The 22,260-nt window shown below is 41.9% G+C and overlaps 1 protein-coding gene across 2 annotated transcripts in view; it reads right to left on the reverse strand.

Moving 5' to 3' along the window:
• FMN2 (formin 2) overlaps nucleotides 1–22,260 on the reverse strand; it is a gene marked incomplete at its 5' end in the record, with an annotated part of 369,568 nt that overhangs the window by 328,706 nt on the left and 18,602 nt on the right. For both annotated transcript variants that reach the window (XM_080825184.1, XM_080825183.1), the window contains one exon: nucleotides 3,441–3,607. In XM_080825184.1, coding sequence (XP_080681310.1) covers nucleotides 3,441–3,607 — 167 coding nt within the window. The remainder of the gene's footprint in view (nucleotides 1–3,440; nucleotides 3,608–22,260) is intronic.

Raw genomic sequence — 22,260 nt, forward strand, 5'->3', positions numbered from 1 at the left:
GAGCCCCGCCTCGGGCTCCCTGCTCGGTGGGGAGCCTGCTTCTCCCTCTCCCTCTGCCTGCCTCTCTGCCTACTTGTGCACTCTCTTTCTGTCAAATAAATAAATATTTATAAATAAATAAATAAAATATGTTCTGCCCCACACAAAACCTTCCAAAAGCTATTTTTTAAAAAAAATCTGTTTTCCTTCATGGCTTTCAAGTCCCTGCATGTTCCAACCCCAAGTCCTTTCTGCCCTCAACTCATGACATTTCGGCTACACAGGCACTCAGGCCGTGCCATGCATTCGTCATGGCAACGCTCCCCCAAGCCCTTTGTGCTTGCCAGGTGAGCTTCCTGGAACGACCCTCCTGACAGGTGAGCTTCCTGGAATGAGCTTCCCTCAACCTCCCATCCTGGATGTGCCCCTTCCACCCCCACTGACCCTATCACGTTACTAGGGTTTGCTTCCTTTACAGCATTTATTAGGATCCGACGTAAATTCACGGGGGATGCTTCTATTTGTTGTTCTAGTTTCAGTTTTTGTTGTTGGTGTTTGGTTTTTGGTTTTTGTGTGTCTCTCCCCACTGTGATAAGGATAGAATTTTCAGGAGAATAGAAATCTTATTTCTCAAAAAAAAGAAAGAAAGAAGTCGCATTTCTCCTCCTCACTGATCTGTCTCTGGAGCCTATAGAATGTATTTGCTCAGCATCCGGGAATAACGAACATTATCATTCAAAGTTCTTTGCCTTTTCAGGTTCTTGAAACTTTCACCACATTAAAAATAATGAAGAGAAAAATGTCAAGTCCTTTCCTATTTTCTATAGCATTTCTAAAGCAAAATGTTAGGCCCTAAAAATGTACACCGTGGGACTAAAAAGGGTTGACTGAAGGAGGTTAATCCATAAACCGCATCAGTAAGACCCCTAAATCAAAACTCTTATTGCTTTAATTATGTGTATAAATGGAAAGAGGAGGGAGCGCCTGGGTGGCTCAGAGGGTTGAGCCTCTGCCTTCAGCTCAGGTCATGATCTCAGGGTCCTGGGATCGAGCCCCGCATTGGGCTCTCTGCTCAGCAGGGAGCCTTCTTCCCCCTCCCTCTGCCTGTCTCTCCACCTACTTGTGATCTCTGTCTGTCAAATAAATAAAGAAAATCTTTAAAAAAAAAAAAAATGGAGAGAGGAGAAGGGAGAGGGAAGGAGATGCTCTTAGCGAAGGGAACAAAGTTGGGGGTGGGAAGAGTGCCAGCTATGAATTTATTCCCACATGGTGTTATGTCTCGAAGGCAACTGTCCTCAAGAGAATTGTTGGTTAGAAATCATCCCAACAACAATTTTCTGGAAATCAGCAGAGAGACTAATTATCAGAAACTTCTCTCCACACAGACAAGTGCATTTCTCCTCGTTCCTCCACCAATACCTCGGTCTACAGAACTCCTTGTCTTGCTACCCACCTCTCTGAGTTTTGAAGAAAATCCTTGACCATGCATGCAGCAAATGCACAGTTCTGTGACTGACCTGCTGCCGAACTATATGGAAAGACATTTCTCACTAGAGCGCCTTTAATTTCGTATCTGTTTTGTCTTTAGTTTGGCAGGGGGAGTAGAGACATATCACAGAGCCAATGAATAAAGTAAGGAGAAAATGCAATTCCATAAAGTTGGGGGAAGCCAATTCCCCATTATAAGGAAACTTCTTCCTACCATATTAAGGGATTTTCTCTGTTGTTTCCTTTTCCCTCTCCATGCCACACTCAAGGGTCCTCCAAATAGACAATGATGGGAGGAGTTACTGCTCTAACACAAGGATGCAGGGGAGGTGGGAGATAAGAAGGTGGGTGATTAAGGGGGGCCTGGGTGGCTCAGTGGGTTAAGCCTCTGCCTTCGGCTCGGGTCATGGTCTAGGGTCCTGGGATCGAACCCCGCATCGGGCTCTCTGCTCAGCAGGGAGCCTGCTTCCCCCCCCCCCTCTGTCTTTAAAAAAAAAAAAAAGGTTGTTTGGTGATTAAAAAAAGAAGGTATAGAATTACCCTATTCTTTTCACTTTATTCCAATTTCACATTTTTCGAGTGGTAAGACTGTTCACTTCTAAACTTTAAGAGGGGAAAATGCAGTCAACTTGGGAATAGTTTCAATCAAAAGGCAAGCTTTAGACATGGCCAGGGTTTGCCTTTCTGTATAACATGTTGATTGTAATTCCAACTTGTAAATTGATATATTTTCTAGAACACAGCTCTACAAGACGTTTAGCCCACCACGGTCCCCAGATTCTGTCTCTGTAATAACACACACCTCTCACCAAAAAAGCAGGGGGGGGGGATTTTAATTATCCAATCCTTCCTATAGAAGAAAAAGCTCTACCTAGCAGTAATTAGCTAGAATGTCATTGAAAAAATAATTAATTAAAAAAGAAGATCTCAAGAAGGACATTTCACAAGTCACAGCACACCCTGAGGAATCTTCTTCCACCTGGGAAGTATTAAGAAGGTCTCACAATATTTTATGTGATTAGTTTTCCTAATACTGAAGGGCGATCAAGGTAAAACAGAGGTTATAATGTACAAAGAAGAGAAAGAAGAAATACAGGACATGTAGACATTTTATTGTTGACGATCACGTCCTGATCTCAGTCGGGGTCCATTTTCATTGTCTGTCAAAACTCACCGTCGTCTCACTCACTGATCAACAGCACGCACACGAAGGCGCAGAAGGGAATATACGGTCGGACGCAAAGAACTAGGGTAACCCACAGACAAGAACCCATTACTCTGCCTCAACAGCCCTGGCCTCCACACAAGTGAGCCCATTAGACCTTCATTTTCTTAGGAGAAAATCGTAGAGGAGAATTCTCACATACCTGGATCTGACACGCAGACTCCATAAAACTACCATGTCACACAAGCACCACGTACCTGAGAAAGATTAGCAATACCCTGGCTTGAAAATGACAATCCGGCTGTCCTGATATTCATTAGGAATTACGAACACGCCTTCTGGATTACTGCGGGGCGGTATTAATTCTCTCGGTGCAGGGAGCTGGGGAGAGCCGGCAGAGCCGCTGCATTCCAATGGGTAGTAAGAGATGAGCTCTGAACGCACCGAAACAGTGTTCTGGGCATCCATGGAAACCCGCGGCCCACTGGGAACAAAGCTCTGGCCCTACGGTATTGCTTCCGAAGCAGTGTCCTCAACCAGCTAAGCCAGTCGTCCCAAAGGACTCAGAACCACCTTAAAATCATCACTGATTAGAGCCGGCCGGAAAACGGTCCAAAGAGGCCACCTGTTAAGAGAAGCAGGTTTAGCCAATATGCCGAAGATGACCGGAGTCAAGAAGGAAAGCACGGAGACAGACAGCGGCTGAGGGGAGGACGGCCTGCGTCACGTGCCGGTTTTTAAGTTACACGGTGGCCGGGCAGAGCCACGTCACACGTTGACTGCCACGTGCCTCAGTGATCCCACTTACATCAAACGGAGCCGACCCGGACTGGGCGTTCCGATCACACGGTTCCCGGAAGCAGTCACTGAAAGGAAGCAGGAGACCCATGGCAATGATCCGGGAGCAAAACTTCTCGGCTTCCTCCGGAGGCCCGTTCTCCTGCTGGCTGAAGAGCTTCTCCAGCAGAGTCCGCCCTGCGGATGAAACAGCCATTAGGAAGGAGCACTGGCGAGTCACCCGGCTCAGAGGCCGCCCGGGGAGGGACGCCCGGAGAACGCAGCCCCGGAGCACCACCGTCGCCAGGGCCACGGACGGGCACCCCCAGCGGCTTCTCAATCACAGAGAAGACCCTGCAGTCGGAGGCCGGGGTTTCCCCACGGGAAAAGGCAGCTCGAGCTTCCCGTCCCAGCCCCCAAAACATCCCCTGCCCCCAAAGAGGCAAAGGCCCCAACCCCTGAGGAAAGGGTTGGCCAGCCAATTCGTCACCCTGAAGAGGAACGTGACAGGCTCAAAATCTTCTCACATACTCCGCAGAATCATAGCTCTACAGGAGGTGCAAACTTCAGTTTTTATTTCCCGAACAGAGACACGAGAACAGATGCATGAGAGGAGGCCACCGGCTGAGGACCCCCGAGGGCCCGGGTCTACCTCGTGCCATGGTTCTCAATCCTAGCTGGACCTTGGACTCATCTGGGACAACATAATGACCAGAAGTCCCTAATTCATTTCTGATTCGAATTGCTCTCTAATATATTATCCTTTAGAAATTGATTTAGCAGATTTCTCCATGAGTCAACTCCGGGAGAAGAAATGGAAAATCTCTAGGGTTCCTTTCAGGGGCACAACAGCTCCCTCAGTTTTTGCCCTGTTCCTGCCCCTAACTCTAATTAGTGGATTCATTCTTCAAAGTCAGATTAAAGTCACTTATCCAGAAAAGACTCCAGTGACCCCCTTCCATACTCTTTTGGCGCCCTTCTTAATACCTTGTGCAACTAATGATTTTAATTAATCATGTGTATACTTATTGTTTTATATCTACAACTTTTGGGGCACCCGGGTAGCTCAGTCAGTTAAGTGTCTGTCTTCTGCTCAGGTCATGATCCCAGAGGGTCCTGGGCTGGAGGCCCTTGTGGTATTGGGCTGCCGGATGGGCGGGGAGCCTGCTTCTGCCTCTCCCTCTGCCCCTTCCGCCACTCCCGCTGGCATTCTCTTTCTCTCTTTCTCTCTCTCTCTCTCAAAATAAAATTTTTTAAAAATACCCACACCTCTTCCTAAAATAAATTCTCTGACAGCCAGCATATATCCTGCAAATGTGGCCTCTCACGCCTAAGGAGTATCCATCAATATCTTTTAGGGTTTCTGAATAAATGCAACATTAGGGTTCTGTGACCAAGACTCATTCATATCATGGTTGAAACGAGAAAGAAGATCCATCTATACCAGAGATCAGCAAGCTTTTTCTATAAAGGGCCAAAGAGTAAATCGTTTGGGCTTTGAGAGCCTTGTAAGGTCTCTGTTGCACATTCCTCATTTTTGTTTGAATTGCTTTCCCAATGTGAGAAGCATTTCTAGCCTGGGGCCCTGTGAACCAGGCCCAGGTCTGGACTCCAGTTAGAATAACTGAATTTCAAACGCACAAACACAAACACAAAACGCAAGGATCCTGGTCAGGCAATATTCGTGCCTTTTGCTATTTTGGTTTGTACAACAAAACTCATTTCAAGATCTGCCTCTGATACGTGGGGTAACGAAGCACAGCGTAAGGCCTTTTTATTTTCTTCATTCTTTTGGGTCACTAGAGAACATTCTTTGGTCTCCCAGGATATTTTCTGGGGAGAAATAAAGGATTTTTCTTCTACAGAACTTAACTTTCCCTGCATGTAGCTAGAACCAAACACCAAGGAAACCCCACCCCTCAACTGTCAAGTGATGAATTACTGGGACAGTTCCCCATGTTACATACCTTGTGACTGAAAACAGCCAGAAAACTAAGTACTTCTTTCCTGCAACTCAGAAATTGTGTGTGACAGAAGGGGAGACAGGATCTCCCATGTGTGAGAGTATCTGAGTGTGAGCAAGTGTGTGTGTGTGTGTGTGTGTGTGTGTGCGTCTATCAAGGCAAAAATTGTCAGAAAGGGACATGGAATTATGAATTATGTGGATGGGAGGGAAGCCCAACCTTCCGGGAACTTCAGCTCTATGATGAACAGATGCCCCTCAATCCTTCCTCCAGGACTTCCCAACCGCAACTCCACTGCTGCCTTGGGATGGAGAATTCTTTGTGTCCTGAGCCCTGTAGGATGTCAGCAGCATCACTGGACGTTACACACTAGATGTCAGTGGCACAACCACTACTCTTCCCATTGTAATAAGAGCCTACATGTCTCCAGACTTTGCCAACTGTCCCCCAGCTCAAGAATCCCTGCCTCGACCTCTCTGAAGAGAACCTCACCTGGTCACACGGACAGTAACTCGCTGCCCTTCAGTCCCCCTCTAGCAGCCTTCTGCATGGACACGTTCTGTGTCAAATCCCACATATACTGGGGGTAGGAAGTGAGTGATTTCCTTGATCCCCTGAGCACTTTCAAATGATTTATTCTCCTTCAAAACCATCAGATCTTTGTCATTTCTGCCGCTGCCTAGACCACCTGTCATCCTTCTCCTTTCTGCCATCCACTAACTTCCTGTCACTCCCGATCCCCTCCCCGCCACTCACTGAACACCCTTCCTTCTGGCTCGGCCGAAGTGTTTTCGGCCCTTCCTATCAGTGATTCTGACATCCACATGGAGATCAAACCAACATCCGGGGAAATACCTCACCTGAGATCTTGAATCCCTGCCTCCAGTCAGAGTTTCTTCACGCCACACAAGCAACCCATTCAGAAGACCATGTTCAACCTTCACTCTAGCCCTCGATGGCTTTCCACCACCCTCAGAGCAAAACTCAGCTCCTCACCACAACTCAAGCCCCCACCCCGCCCCCCGCCTCTCATCAGCTCTTTCTGCTCTCCCTGAGGTTGCCCTCACCTACTGGCCTCCTCCTCCTCAACACACAGAGGTCACGCTCACCTCAGAGCCTTTGGTACTAGAACATTCTTCTCAAAATACTTGAATGACTCACTCTTTCATCTCATTCAGCCCGCTGCTCAGTTGTCTCTTCCACTGAGAGAACGTCCGGACCCCTCCTTCCTCAAACAGCACACCGATCACTCTTTTTCCCATTATTCCACTTTATTCCTCAGTGATTCCAGCCCTTGAACTTATGTGAGTCTGTGGTCTGTGTCCTTCTTACGTAAGGTACGCTCCATGTCAGCGGACTCCAGTGTTTGGTCACTATCTTCTACCCGGTACTTCAAGAAAGGCCTGACACCATATAGTTGATCGATTAATGTTTTGATCAAAAATGAATCAATATACATACAAATATCTGGGACTGGTCCTTCACTATGACCTTCTATCCTTTCAGCTCATCTTCTAGAACCCTCTCTGAAGCTCCACTGTCCACAGGGATCTTGAGTCAGTCATCCGTGCCACTGTCACACAATCCATCACTCCCTTCCTCACCTGCCTAAATTTCATTTCCCATCGCTGCAATCACAGGCCTTAAACACTCCAGCTCCCCCGCCCCTCTCTCCCACCATGGTAGCCTGGGAAAACCCCAAAACCCCAATTCGTTACATTCTCGACACCTACCTTTTCTTTGCCTCCACCAGAGCAACTGAACACTATGAAGGAAAGACACATGCTCATTGCCTGTTTTCACTTTAAGATCTTGACTAGAAACCTCACTTAGGCCCAACACTTGCTCTGTAGTCTCACAGAAGCATATAGTCTCCAGTACAACTTTATACATTCCCCCCCCCATTAACCCAGTCTCTCCAATGATGAGATATAATGATCTTCTCAAATAATGTATTGAGAGAATGGAAAAAATCAAGATAAACTGCAAATATGCAAAAACACCCGCGCTGACACCCTTCTCTGCCTTCCTCCTTACACAGGAAGCAGGCCCTGCTCCAAACAAGCTCAAGCTCCTCCCCTCACTGTTCCAGCTGAGCTCCTCGGGACGTGGTCAGGATTTTACTTCTTCACTCCCTCTCTCTCCTGATTCAGGAACATTTCCTTCTTTCCTGGACATCTCTAGCATCACACAAACGTGCTTAATTTAAAAAAAAAAAAAAAAGAAAAGAAAACCTCCCTTAGCCCACATCACTCCTTACCCCCAACTACTGTCCCATTTCTTGATTTCCTTTCACATCAAAACTATGGACCAGAATTACCCACACTTGTTACCTCTAGCCCCTCACTTTGAGCAGTCTAATTTGCAAATCTAATTTGACCTCCATCCCCACAACACAACAGAAACCGGCAGCCAACACTGTATCAATAACATCGGTCTCCATCTTATTCAATTTCTTCGTCTCTCAGGAAATTTCCATTGTTGACGGACTCTTCCTGCTTAGAACACTCTGCTGTCACCTCTCTGAGACCACCCTGCACTTTCTCTCCTTCACCCGCCACTGTCTCTCCAGTCCCCTCTACTGCTGTCTTGACTCAACAAGTCAATGTACGAGGGAGTGCTTCCTGGTTTATTCTATGCTTATTCTCTCAAATCTTCCTGTATTTCCGATAATCTCACCGAGGCCATACACACTCCGCTCCTTGAAGCCAGACAGGTTTCTGTCACTGCATCAGCTGAGTATGTCAGTGTGACATCATACACGGACAGAATGGAGGAGGCAGCTAAGTGAGATCCTGAACTGGGAGGACTGGGAGGAAAAAATGAGAATTCAAAGAACCACCAAATGGGCAAGGAGTTTGTCAATTTTTTTTCTTCAACCTGGACTCAAGGTAGGCTGAAACCCAGAAGGTGGAAAGAGCATTACAGGAAGAGTTTGAAGGGGCAACTTTGCAATGCGTGTCCATGATCTTTAAAAAGATCACCCCCATGGGGCGCCTGGGTGGCTCAGTGGGCTAAAGCCTCTGTCTTCGGCTCTGGTCATGATCCCAGGGCTCTGGAATCGAGCCCCACATCAGGCTCTCTGCTCGGCAGGGAGCCTGCTTCCTCCTCTCTCTCTCTCTCTGCCTGCCTCTCTGCCTACTTGTGATCTCTGTCTGTCAAATAAATAAATAAAATCTTAAAAAAAAAAATGGTATCACCCCTTGACCCAAAAATTCACCTTTCTAAAATCAATCCTATGTAAATATTCAATATAGCCAAAAGAGTGATGCATCACATGATAATTGTGAAGATTAAATGACATACTGCATGTCAAGTGCTTAGCACAGTTCCTGCTACAACAATAAATGGTTATTAATAGTAAAAAATTGAAAGAAATTAGAATATATAACAACAAAAATACATGGTAATAAAAAAGATGGCTTTACATACATGGCTATATATGTAGCCATTCAAATCATGCTATTATACCTGAGAACTTCCCTCATCTGGGGAAGGAAACAAGCCTTTGCGTCTAAGAGGCAGAGAGGACCCTCCCTAGATCAATAAAAATAGACAAACACCCCAGCATATAATAGTGAAACCTGAAAATCAAAAAAAAAAAAAAGCCAAGGAAGCTATCTTGAGAGCAGCTGGGGGAAGAGATTTCTTACATACAGCGTGAGAAATATCGGAATAACATCAGACCTAACCACAGAGACCTGGCAAGCCAGAAAGGGCTGGCAAGACATACTCAGGGCACTAAAAATGAAGAGCATGCAGCCGGGGATACTTCATCCGACAAGGCTGTCATTCAGAGTGGACGGAGAAATCAAGAGCTTCCAGGACCAGCAGAAACTGAAAGAGTATGTGACCAGCAAGCCAACCCTGCAAGAAATTTTAAGGGGGAGCCTATAAAAGAAGAAAAACCCCAAGAGTAATAGAGACCAGAGATTAACAGAGACAATCAATAGAAACGGGGACTTTACAGGCAATAAAATGGCATTAAATTCACATTTTTCTATAGTTGCTCTCAATGGGAATGGGCTGAAGGCTCCTATCAAAAGACACAGGGTTTCCAATTGGATAAGAAACAGGACCCGTCCATATGCTGTCTACAAGAGACTCATTTTGAACCTAAACACACCTCCAGATTGAAAGTGAGGGGATGGAGAAGCACTTACCACGCCAACAGACCTCAAAAGAGAGCTGGGGTAGCAATCAGACAAATCAGATTTTAAACTGAAGACTGTAATAAGTAGTTTTGATGTAATAAGATATGTAGACGGACACTATATCATACTGAAAGGGTCTATCCAACAAGAAAAATCTAAGAATTGTAAATATCTATGCCCCCAACATGGGAGCAGCCAACTACCTAAACTAATAACCAAACTAAAGAATTTACTGATAATAATACATTTATAGACAGAGACTTCCAACACTCCACTCACAGCAATGGACAGATCATCTAAGCAGATCAACAAGGAAGCAAGAGCTTTGAAGGACACTTTGGACCAGATGGATTTTGTTCATACATACAGAACATTCCATCTTAAAACAAAGAATATACATTCTTCTCGAGTGCATACGGAACTTTCTCCAGAATAGATCACATACTGGGTCACCAATAAGGTCTCAACAAATACCAAAAGACTGAGATTATTCCCTGCATATTTTCAGACCACAGTGCTTTTCAACTGGAACTCAATCACAAGGAAAAATCTGGAAGGAAGGCAAACACTTGGACATTAAAAAACATCTTGCTAAAGAATGAATGGGTGAATCCAGAAATTAAAGAGGAACTTAAATAATTCATGCAAATGAATGAAAATTAAACCAATTCATGAAAACACACCAATTCAGAACGTATGGGATACTACACAGGTGGTCCTAAGAGGGAAGTATATAGCCATCCAAGCCTCTCTCAAAAAACTGGAAAAATCCCAAATGCAAAAGCTAACCTTAACTTAAACCTAAAGGACCTGGACAAGGAACAGCCAACAAAGCCTAAACCAAGCAGGAGAAGAGAAATAAAGATTAGAGCAGAAATCAATGAAACAGAAACTAGAAGAACAGTAGAACAGCTCAACAAAACTAGAAACTGGTTCTTTAAAAGAAATAATAGGGGGGAGGGGGGACAGGAGAGGGTGGTGGGGAAATGGACACTGGGGAAGATATGTGCTATGATGAGTGCTGTGAAATGTGTAAACCTGGTGATTCACAGACCTGTACCCCTGGGGATAAAAATACATTATATGTTTATTAAAATAAATAAATTAATTTAAAAAAAAAAAAAGAAATAATAAAGATTGATAAACCTTTGGCCAGACTTATCCAAAAGAAAAGAGAAAGGACCCAAATTAGTAAAATCATGAATGAAAGGGAAGAAATGACCAGCAATACCAAGGAAATAGGGAAAACTGTTAGAACTTACTGCCACCAGCTGTATGCCAACAAACTAGGCAATCTGGAAGAAATGGATGCCTTCCATGAAACTTATAAACTACCAAGACTGAAACGGGAAAAAATAGATGATCTGAACAGACATAACCAGCAAGGAAATTGAAACCCAAAAGACTCCACTCCCAAATTATTAAAACTTAAACAGCAATTCAGCAACATGGCAGGATACAAAATCAATACACAGAAATCAGTTACATTTCTATCACTAACAATGTGACTGAAGGAAGAGAAATTGAGAAATCGATTCCACTTACAATAGCACCAAAAACCATGTAAGATACCTAGGAATAAACGTAACCAAAGAGGAGGAGATCTCTAGGAACTACAGAATACTTACAAAAGAAATTAAGGCAGACACAAAGAGATGGAAAAATATTCCATGCTCATGGATTGGCAGAATAAATATTGCGAAAATGTCTCTGCTGCCCAGAGCAATCTACACTAAAGCAATCCCCATCAAAATACAACCGACATTTTTCACAGAGCTGGAACAAACAATCCTAAAATTTGTATGAAACCAGAAAAGACCCTGAATCACCAGAGGATTGATTAAAAAGAAAACCAAAGCTGGGGGTATCACAATGCCTGACTTCAAGCTTGATGTTACAAACCTGTGATCATCAAGACAGCATGGTATTCGCACAAAAACGGACACACAGATCAGTGGAACAGAACAAAGACCCTAGCAATGGACCCTCAACTCTATGGTCAACTCAAACTCAACAAAGAGGAAAGAATATCCAAAGGGAAAAAGACAGTCTCTTCAATAAATGTTGCTGGGAAAACTGGACAGCCACATGCAGAAGAATGAAGCTGGACCATTCTCTTACACCATACACAATGATAAACTCAAAATGGAAGAAAGCACTCAATGTGAGACTGGAATCCATCAAAATCCTAGAGGAGAACATAGGCAGTAACCTCTTCGACATCAGTAACAGCAACCTCTTTCAAGACACACGTCTCCAAAGGCAAGGGAAACAAAAGCAAAAATGACCTTTTGGAACTTCATCAAGATAAAAAGCTTCCACACTGCAAAAGAAACAGTCAGTGAAACTAAGAGGCAACCCACGGAATGGGAGAAGATATCTTCAAATGACGTGTGAGGAAAAAAAGCTACTATCCAAGATCTATAAAGAACTTCTCAAATTCAACACCCAAAAAACAAATAATCCAGTCAAGAAAAGGGCAGGAGACATGGACAGACTCTTTTCCAAAGAAGACATACTGGGGCACCTGGGTGGCTTCGTGGGTTAAAGCCTCTGCCTTCAGCTCAGGTCATGATCCCGGGGTCCTGGGATCGAGCCTCACATCGGGCTCTCTGCTCAGCGGGGAGCCTGCTTCCCTTCCTCTCTCTCTGCCTGCCTCTCTGCCTACTTGTGCTCTCTGTCAAATAAATAAATAAAATCTTTAAAAAAAAAAAAAAAAAGACATACCAATGGCTGACAGACACATGAAAAAATGTTCAACATCACTAACCAACAGGGAAATACAAATCAAAACCACAATGAGATACCACCTCACACCAGTTAGAATGGCAAAAATTAGCAAGACAGGAAACAACTGTTGGAGAGACTGTGGAGAAAGGGGAACCCTCTCACGCTGTTGGTGGGAAGGCAAGCTGGTACAGCCACTTTGGAAAAGAGTGTGAAGATTCCTCAAAAACTTAAAAACAGAGTTACCCTATGACTCAGCAGTTGCACTACAGGGTATTTACCCCAAAGATACAGATATAGTGAAAAGAAGGGGCACATGACCCCAATGTTCATAGCAGTAATGTCCACAATAGCCAAACTGTGGAAAAAGCCAAGATGTCCTTCAACAGATGAATGGATAAAGAAGATGTGGTTCATATACACAATGGAACATTACTCAGCCATCAGAAAGGATGAATACCCACCATTTGCATCGATAGGGATGGAATAGGAGAATATTATGCTGAGTGCAAGAAGTCAAGCAAAGAAAGACAATTACCAGATGGTTCACCTATGTGTGGAACATAAGGAACAGCGTGGAGGACCACAGGGGAAGGGAGGGAAAACTGAATGGGAAGAAATCAGAGAGGGACAGAATCCATGAAACATTCTGGACTCCGGGAAAAAAACTAAGGGTTACAGAAGGGAAGGGAGGTGGGGGCATGGGGTATTAAGGAGGGCACGTGTGGTGATGGGCATTGGCTGTTACACAGAACTAATGAATTGTTGAACACTACATCAAAAACTAATGATGTACTATACGTCAGCTAATTGAACATAATAAAAGAAAAAAGAATAACTAAATTAATTTAAACATACCAAATATATGAAAAGGAATAAAAAATAAAAATAGATACCACTGGAAAATGCTAGGGCACCAAACATCACTGATAACAGAATTAATGGAGATAACAGAAGCATTTCCAGTATAAACTGTATTTCAGGGCAAATTAACACACCTAGTGAATAAAAAAAAAAGTTTCCAATACAGAAAGTTCTAGCTAAAAGGGGCAAAAAAGTGACAATATTAGAAAATCACCCTTTTGCAATCCTTAATAAATTCCTTTTGTAGTCTTTAATGGTTGACTTAATGAATAGCTAATGGATGGGAAACCCACTAGAGAAAAAGTCAGCTGAAAAATTTGCAAGGAAGGAATCAAGCTGTCAACCCTAAACCCATAAATCATTCACAGCTTCAATACAATCGAGACAGGCAGACATGGTGAGCCTCCCGATGTGGGTTTAGCAAGAATACAACACTGACCATCTAGCACACGTGCTATCCCCAGCCCCTGGGGAAAAAAAAGAGAAGAGGACTGAATCATGTGTCAGATTGGGCCTCACTTCTAATCTAAGATACAGAGAGTTCCGAAAATGGACTAGTTACCAGATAATATCAAACAAATTTGATTGGCCTGCAATATAATAATGGCATTGTAGCATATTAAAAAGTCCCTTTTTTGAGACACATACTGAAGTACTTGACATTAACATGGTGCCTGGTATTTGTTTCAAGGTATTCCATGAGAAAATGTGTATTTGGGAGAGGCAGATAAAATTATTATGGTATTGATCATTATTGAAGCCAGGTGAGAGGAACATGGGGCTCATCACACCTCTACTTGTAGGTAGGGTCAAATCTTCACAACAAATATCTTAAATTATGCCATTAAAAAGATTAACCATTACATGGCCAAATAAATAGGGCGCACCTCAGTGGCCAGTCAGTAGAACATGCGACTCTAAGATTGCAAATCTAACAAGATAGCTTCCTTATTCTACAAAAACAAGAGACAGGGATTCAGTTTATTAAAGAGTATGATTGGGGTAGGAACGTGAAAGTTTTTACTTCTTCTAGGACCTGCCCTCTCACTGGACTGTACTGAGCTCTGTTTCTGACCATGACTATAATTTGACCAGGGTGGAAGGAATAGACAGAGACATGAACTTCTGTTTTTCTTCTTACCGTTGATGCCTGGAGATTTAACTGGGACACACTGGCCTACTACATGGAATTCCTTGAATCTAAACAGGGGAGACTGAGCTGACAGAAAGCCTTGTGAATCTAACCTTATTTCTTAGTTGCACAAATGGCTGACTAGGACCTGGACACAGAGGCCCCAGATTCCCTATGGCACCCTCTTATGTACTCCACCACCACACACACAGTTCAGGACACCCCATGACTCCTGGTCCCCTGACACTACTCCTTGGTCAAAGCACTTACAGTAGACTGAGATGTGTTGGTCACACCAAAAAGTGAAAGTAACTGGTCCTAGAATATGAGTAAGCAAGACTTTCCTTAGCTGTTTAGCTATTCAAAGCTTCATTTTCCTTCATATTTTCATTATTTAATCAACAATATTTCCCAAGCTCTTACTAGGTGCAAAGTAGCTCTAAGTCAAGTTGCCAAAAACCTATTCGTTGAATAAGCGAGTCATGAAAAGCTGCAGGTGAACATGACAGGGGCTGGTGGGGTGCTGCTTGCTAGGAGGTCAGCACCCAGGGTCAAGGGCACAGGGTCAGCCAGGGAGGCCACTCAGCAGTACATGTGGTCCAGGGCTACTTACCAAGGAAATGCAAACAGGTCCCAGGGGTAAAAGAAGAGCTAAGTTCAACCACTACCGAGGCAACACTCCCCTTGTAGCTGCAGTAATGTTAGAACTTGAGAAAATTCTCGAAAGCCAATAAAATCATTCTCTACGAAGCTCTATAGGTACATAAGAAGTGGTTTCTGGTGGATTTAGGACCAAGTGCATGGGCAGGAGATGGACAAATTTTCTCAGGTTCTCCCTTCCTCTTCCCCTCCCCTCCTTGGGCGCACATAAGAAACCCAGTGGGAGGAGCGGTCTTTCTTTCAAACCCAGCCTCTAATGGTCATTTCACCAGTTAGGGAATGCAGGCCCAGGGGGTCAGGTGCTCTGCACAAGGTCCCACTATCTTCATCTAAGAAAGGCTCGTCTCACTGATCACATGAATGACATTAATAACGTATGGCCTAAAGAAACCTAGAAGTGTGGTGTGCACCCATGGGCAGTTCTTTCCTTTCGTATTGAATAGAGAGGATTTCCTACTTTCTGCCCATTCTTTTCCACTGAAAGTACATGGACCCTATCTCTAGACTTCATAAAATGCATCCAGGGGAAGAAGCATGGTATAGCAGGCAAGACCTTAGGTTATGGAAACCCACTGCACCTCGATGCCCTTCCTGACTTACCACTGTTCAAGCTATGGCTTCAGACAAGCTACTCAGTTTCTCTTAAGCCTCCTCAGTTTCCTCACCTATAACCAGAAATAATCATCTTCATTACCTGCTAGGATCATTGTAAGAATTAATCTGAAATAATTTTTGTAACAGGATTAACACAGTGTCCAATAAATATGTCCTATCATTATTTTTATCAAGATTCATTTCAAAGGTTCTATATTCTTAAAGAGGGTAAATAAAAATTTGGTTTAACCTAAAGGAAGGAAATCTAAGTAATCAACGGAATCCTAAGAATATACCTCTTACCTAAAAGCATTAGAAAAAGTACAATAATAAGCAAGATGATCACAGATTAAAATATCTTTGTCCACCCAGTTTTCATGGTTGTTTTTTCTTTTACATTCAAGAGATCTTAATGACATCAGCTAGGTAATATTTAAGACTCTCCTTTCTAGAATTCCTAACTTACGTTTTTTTAAAGTGGCATTATTTGTTAATAATTGGTTAAACTCATGTTAAAAATAATATTCGTCCAGTGACAGGAAAGTCATTAATCACTAACGTTCCCAATTATTTCTGCACTGATCCCCTCTCCCTCCTCCTGCATATACGTACACACCCTAGTTAGCAAAGAGTTTTCCCTTTAGTGTGGTATCAGCTTCGCAGTCATGAGACTATCCTCAAATACTCCTCTTGCATCGCTAAGCAAAACTCACAGGGTTGGACAAACACGGAAACAAGGCCAAGTGCAGTGATCCTCCTGCACAAGGATAAAGTAAAATCTCGAGTCCCTGCCCAGGAGTTCAGTTGGGCAGTGAGCAGTGATGCTATAAAAAGTAGGAACCCTGTGTTTTGGACAGAATGATAGAACGTAAAGGGCACTTCCACCATCTATTGTCAGCTTGCAAAGCAAAACAAGGATTTACCACCAGGATTTCAACGCAACTGACTGAGGGATGAAAAGGTTCTAGAATCCGCCTACAGACTGGAGGGTGGCAATGCCAAAACTGGGGGCATGCTCTGCTCTCCTAATTTTTATTCCAGGGATCTTCCACTTCTGAGTAAGCCAGCAACTCTGGGAAAAGCTTCTGACCAACCTTCTCTATGAAGATATAAAAGAAACAGACCACATGGTCTGCACCCCGCTGGGGCGAACAACACATTCACAAAGACCAAAGCCCATGAAGGAATACTTGAAATGCAGTCTATTAGAATATACTATCTTAATTAAACATTCTTGATGGAAATAGCTAAAGAGAGAGAGAAAGAGAGAAAAGGCAGCGAAGACAGGATATAACCAAACACTTAAGAGACTATTATTTGCCAAAGAACATCCTAGGTCCACCAGAGGACACAATCTTGACAAAAATATGCTCCCTGTCCCGTACTAATAATAATGCATTACGACAATGTGCTCAAATATTTGAGCAATATATCCCAGGTCACACATGGGGGAGGGCTAAGTGTAAGTTTGGTGTTGTTTCACGCCCCATAACATCATTCGTTTATGAGTATCTGTTCTAAATTTATACTTTAAGAGCCTCCAGACACATCATTGGCTTTTCTTCCTTTTGTGTATTTTTTAATGGTTGAAAGAACAGACTATAACTGCTAGATTTTGAGAGGGGTCAGTATAAGTTTCTGTTTCTTCCAGGTTCCAAATCTCATGCAAAATGAGAATTAAACAGCAGTCTCATTGTCTTAAGCTTTTTCTTGGTCTTCTAGATCAGACTTACCTATCTAATAAACTGCCCCTGAAAGCCCACATTATCAGTGGAAATGATAAGAGGAAAGGTGCTGTTGACAAGCAAATCCAGAGTTAGACATTAACAACAACTGCTTAAGTTTAGGATGTTGGTGAATACAGAGCTATCACGTATTATGTATCGTCGTGGACTGAAGGTCTATGCTGGGGAAATTAAAAAAAAAAAAACAAACAGGTAGGAGAGGCCAGTTATGACCAAATAGAAGCTAACCTGTCTAGTTTCAGATACCAGTGCTGCGAGTTTTACAAGAAGAGGAACACCTTCCTTGCTGTAAAGCTCTAGGGTTGTCTCAAGGCAAGAAGACAAATGTGTAGACAAACGGCTAGACACATCATAGGAAACACAGGTCAGAGGACACATGAAGGTAACTAACCCTCGGTCCCTACCTGCAGGGAAGACGACCTCAGCTCAGGAAAGGATGCGAACGGATGAGGATGTAGGTCGCTGCTCCTCGGACAGAGCTCCCTGCCTGTGTGGACAGCATGGACTAGACACTCTTACAGGAAACTCCCTCCTCTGAACACATCATCAGGCTCAAAACTCCAGATAAGGAAGAAATACTTTGATATTTAAACTTTATAAAACACTTGCAGATTGGCCTGCAGATGTGCTGGTTTTTCCAAGTCCTTGATACTATGCACCTTTATAATTTTTCTGAAGACGTTGACTGCTCTGCATGGTGAACTGGGACTTACAGGATGCATTTTGTCACCTGACACTGACAATATGGAAAAGAGTAGTAATAAATATATTTGACATCAATTACAATAAAATGTCACACTGCAAAGCATTAAAAAAGTGATTTGGGGGCCGCCGGGGTGGCTCAGTTGGTTAAGCATCCAACTCTTGATCTCATTCAGGTCTTGATCTCTGGGTCATGAGTTCAAGCCCCATATTGGGGTCCACACTAGGCCTGGAGACTACTTAAAAAAAAACTGACTACTTAAAAAAAAGTTGGAATCAATGCCATACACCACATCAACAAATAAAACAAAAAATCCTATGATCACCTCAATTGATACAGAAAAAGCATTTGACAAAGTACAACATCCATTCATGATAGTAAAAACAAAACAAAACAAAACAAAACAAAACAAAACCTCAACAAAAAGAGGAAGCAACATACCTCAACATAATAAAGGCCATTTGTGAAAAACTCACAGCTAACATTATACTCAATGGAGAAAAAGAGAGCCTTCCCTCTAAGGTAGGAACAAAATAAGGATGTCCCTCTCACCATTTTCATTCAACATAGTACTGGAAGTCCTAACCACAGCAATCAGACAAGAAAAAGAAATAAGGTAAAGAAGCTAAACTGTCACTATTTGCAAATGATAAGATACTTTAGAAATTTCTAAAGACTCCAATAAGGGGTGCCTGGGTGGCTCAATTGGTTAGGTGTCCAACTCTTGACTTTGGCTCAAGTCATGATCTCAAGCCATCTCAAGCCTTGTATTGTGCTTGGTGCTCAGCATGGAGTCTGAGAGTCTCTCTCTCCCTCTCTCTCTGCCCCTCCCATCACTCTGTCTCTCTCCAATAAATAAAATCTCTTTAAAAAATTTTTTTAAAAACAAAGACTCCATCAAAAAGCTACTAGAATGGGATGCCTGGGTGGCTAAGTCAGTTAAGCTGCTGCCTTTGGCTCAGGTCATGATCCTAGGGTCCTGGGACTGAGTCCCACATCGGGCTTCTTGTTTCCCCCACTCTCTGCCCGCCTCTCTGCCTATTTGTGATCTCTCTCTCTGTCAAATGAATAAATAAATAAAATCTTAAAAAAAAAAAAAAAGCTACTAGGAAATTCAATAAAGCGGCAGGATACAAAATTGATAGCTGGAAATTGGTACTATTTCTACACACTAATAATGAACTAGCAGAAAGAGAAATTAAAGAAACAATCCCATTTACAATTGCGCCAAAAAGAATAAAATAACAAAGAATAAACTTAACCAAAAAAGTGAACAACTTGTACTCTGAGAACTATAAAATACTGATGAAAGGAACTGAAGATGACACAAACAAATGGAAAGATATTCCATAATCATGCACTGGAAAAATTAATATTGTTAAAATGTGCATACTACCCAATGCAATCTACAGATTTAATGCAAACCCCACCAAAATATTAGTAGCACTTTTCTCAAAACTAGAACAAATAATCCTAAAATTTGTATGGAACCCCAAAAGACCCCAAATAACCAAAGCAATCCTAGGGGGAAAAAGAAAAAAAGCTTGAGGTATCATAGTCCCAGATTTCAAGATATACCACAAAGCCATAGTAATAAAAAGGGTTTGAACCTGGCACAAAAACAAACACATAAATCAATGCAAGAGACTAGAGAACCCAGAAATAAACCCATGATTATTTGGTCAATTAATCTATGATAAAGGAGGCAAGAATATACAACAGAGAAGAGAAATTCTTTTCAATAAATGGTGCTGGAAAAACTGGACAACTACACTTTAAAAAATGAACCCAGACTACTTCCTAATACCATACACAGAAATACACTCAAAAGGGATTAAAGGCCTAAATGACCTAAAGACCTGAAACAATAAAAATCCTAGAAGAAAACACAGACAGTAATTTCTTTGACATCAGCCATAGCAACTTTTTCTAAATATGTCTCCTAGGACAAGGGAAACAAAAGCAAAAATAAATTATTGGGACTACATAAAAAATGTAAATAAATAAAAACTAAAATAAATAAATATAAAAATAAAAATAAAATATTTAAAAATTTAAAATTTAAAAACAAAAATAAATAAAAAACTCTTTTACAGCAATAGAAACCATCAAAAAAATAAAAAGACAACCTATGGAACGGGAGAAGATATCTGCAAATGACACAGCCAATAAGGGGTTAATATCCAAAATATATAAGGAACTTATTCAATTTAACACCAAAAAAAAATCTGATTAAAAAATGAGAAGAGGACCTGAATAGATATTTTTCTAAAGAAGATGTAGAGATGGCCGATAGACACATGAAAGACACTCAACACCATTCATCATCAGGGAGATGCAAATCAAAACCACAATGAGATGTCACCTCACACTAGTCAGAATGGCTAAAATCAACATGACAAGAAATAACAAATGCTGGCAAGGATGTGGAGAGAAAGGAATCCTCCTGCACTGCCTGTGGGAATGTAAACTGCTGCAGCCACTGTGCAAAACAGTATGGAGATTGCTCAAAAAATTAAAAATAGAAATACTGTATGACCCAGTATTTCCATATTAGATATTTACTCCAAAGAAAATGAAAACACTAATGTGAGAAGATCTATGCACTTCTATCTTTACTGCAGCATTATTCACAATAGTTAAGAGATGGAAGCAACTTAAGTGTCCATTAATAAATGAATTGATAAGAAAATATGGTACACACACACACACAGTGGGATATTATACAGCCATAAAAAGGATGTCACCATGCCATTTGTGACAACACGGACAGACGTAAACGGTATTACCTAAGTAAGTCAGACTGAGAAAAATACCACATGATTCTACTCACAAGTGGAATCAAAAAAGAAAAAAAATGAATAAAGAAACAAAAAGCAGAATCAGACCTATAAACACAGAAAATAAACTGATGGTTGCCAAAGGGGAGGAACAGTGGGTGTTGGGCAAGATGAGTAAAAGGAAAGGGAGATACAGGCTTCCAGTTATGGAATGAATACGTCCCAGGAATAAAAGGCACAGCATAAAATACAATCACTGATATTATAACAACATTGTGCATTGACAGAAGTTAGCTACCCTTGCGGTAAATATGACATCATACACACACACACACACACACACACACACACACACATTTATATATACATTATATATACACACACACACACACATATATACACACACGTATATATATACACATGTGTGTATATATATATGTATATATAAACTTGTCAAAAAACTAAGTTGTACACCTGAAACTAATGTAACACTGTGTCAATCATACATACATATATAAATAAATAAGACAAAAAATGTGACTTTGGTATATAGACCTCCAACTAGCGTCACTACAGAGCCTATGAAAATGTGTATGAAGTTCATATTTGGCTTCCATCAAGGTTTTCTCTGAGAAAGAAAAAAAAAAGCTATGCAACTTTGATTAATCAAGAGCTGAAATTTGGCAAAAACAGATCAAGAAATGTAATCTAATAAATCTAATAAAATTGGCCAAATGATATCATAGAACATAAATAACAACGACTCAACCATTTTTTAGGACCTATGTTAGAATATGGATTTATTTGGGGATTTTTTTTTTAAAGCTCATGGAGCAAGTCAAAGTTTAAAGGCAAACATGAGGTATGTCAGAGGGAAATACTTTAAAAGAAAAAATTAATTTTAGTTTATTAAGGTAAATCCAGAAAAATGAATCTAATAAATGGCAGCTTCTAAAATACCTCTGGTTGAAGAGTTTTTGGCATATTTAAAGCAGTCTCAAATCGAAGGAATGAGACAAACAGACCACAACCGCTGCTCTTACTTTAGAAGTCAAACATCATGGTCTTGTCTGGTTGTAAGGAAGGTCAGTGGTTACCAAGCTCCACCTCCCCAGAGTTAGGAGGACCCCAGTAGATCTTCATCCAGTCTGTGTGAACACCTCCCATGAACAGTGAAATCACTCCTTTCAAGATCATCCACTCCAAGGCTGGACATTCCATAAGGGACAGCCTCCTTTGTGTTCGGTTAAATCATACAACGCCTAGCAAATCTAGCTCCTCTATGCTGAACACATTCAATTTTCTGCTTGGATCTATACCCCAAGTTTAAAGCTTGTCTCTGAGGTCAATGGAGAGCCACCGAATTGTGAGAAGAGCACTGAACATTCCCCTGGAAAGAACAGGACGAGTATTTTAAGAAATACGCTGAGATATATTTTAACCGGTTTTAGTGTCTGATTGGATTTAATAAAGAGGAAGTGTGAGGAACTTGGCTAACTTGCACAACTCCCAGATTTTGGCTTAAGAA

Source organism: Martes martes (genome assembly GCF_963455335.1).
Source record: "Martes martes genome assembly, chromosome: 15".
NCBI classification, from domain to species: Eukaryota; Metazoa; Chordata; class Mammalia; order Carnivora; family Mustelidae; genus Martes; species Martes martes.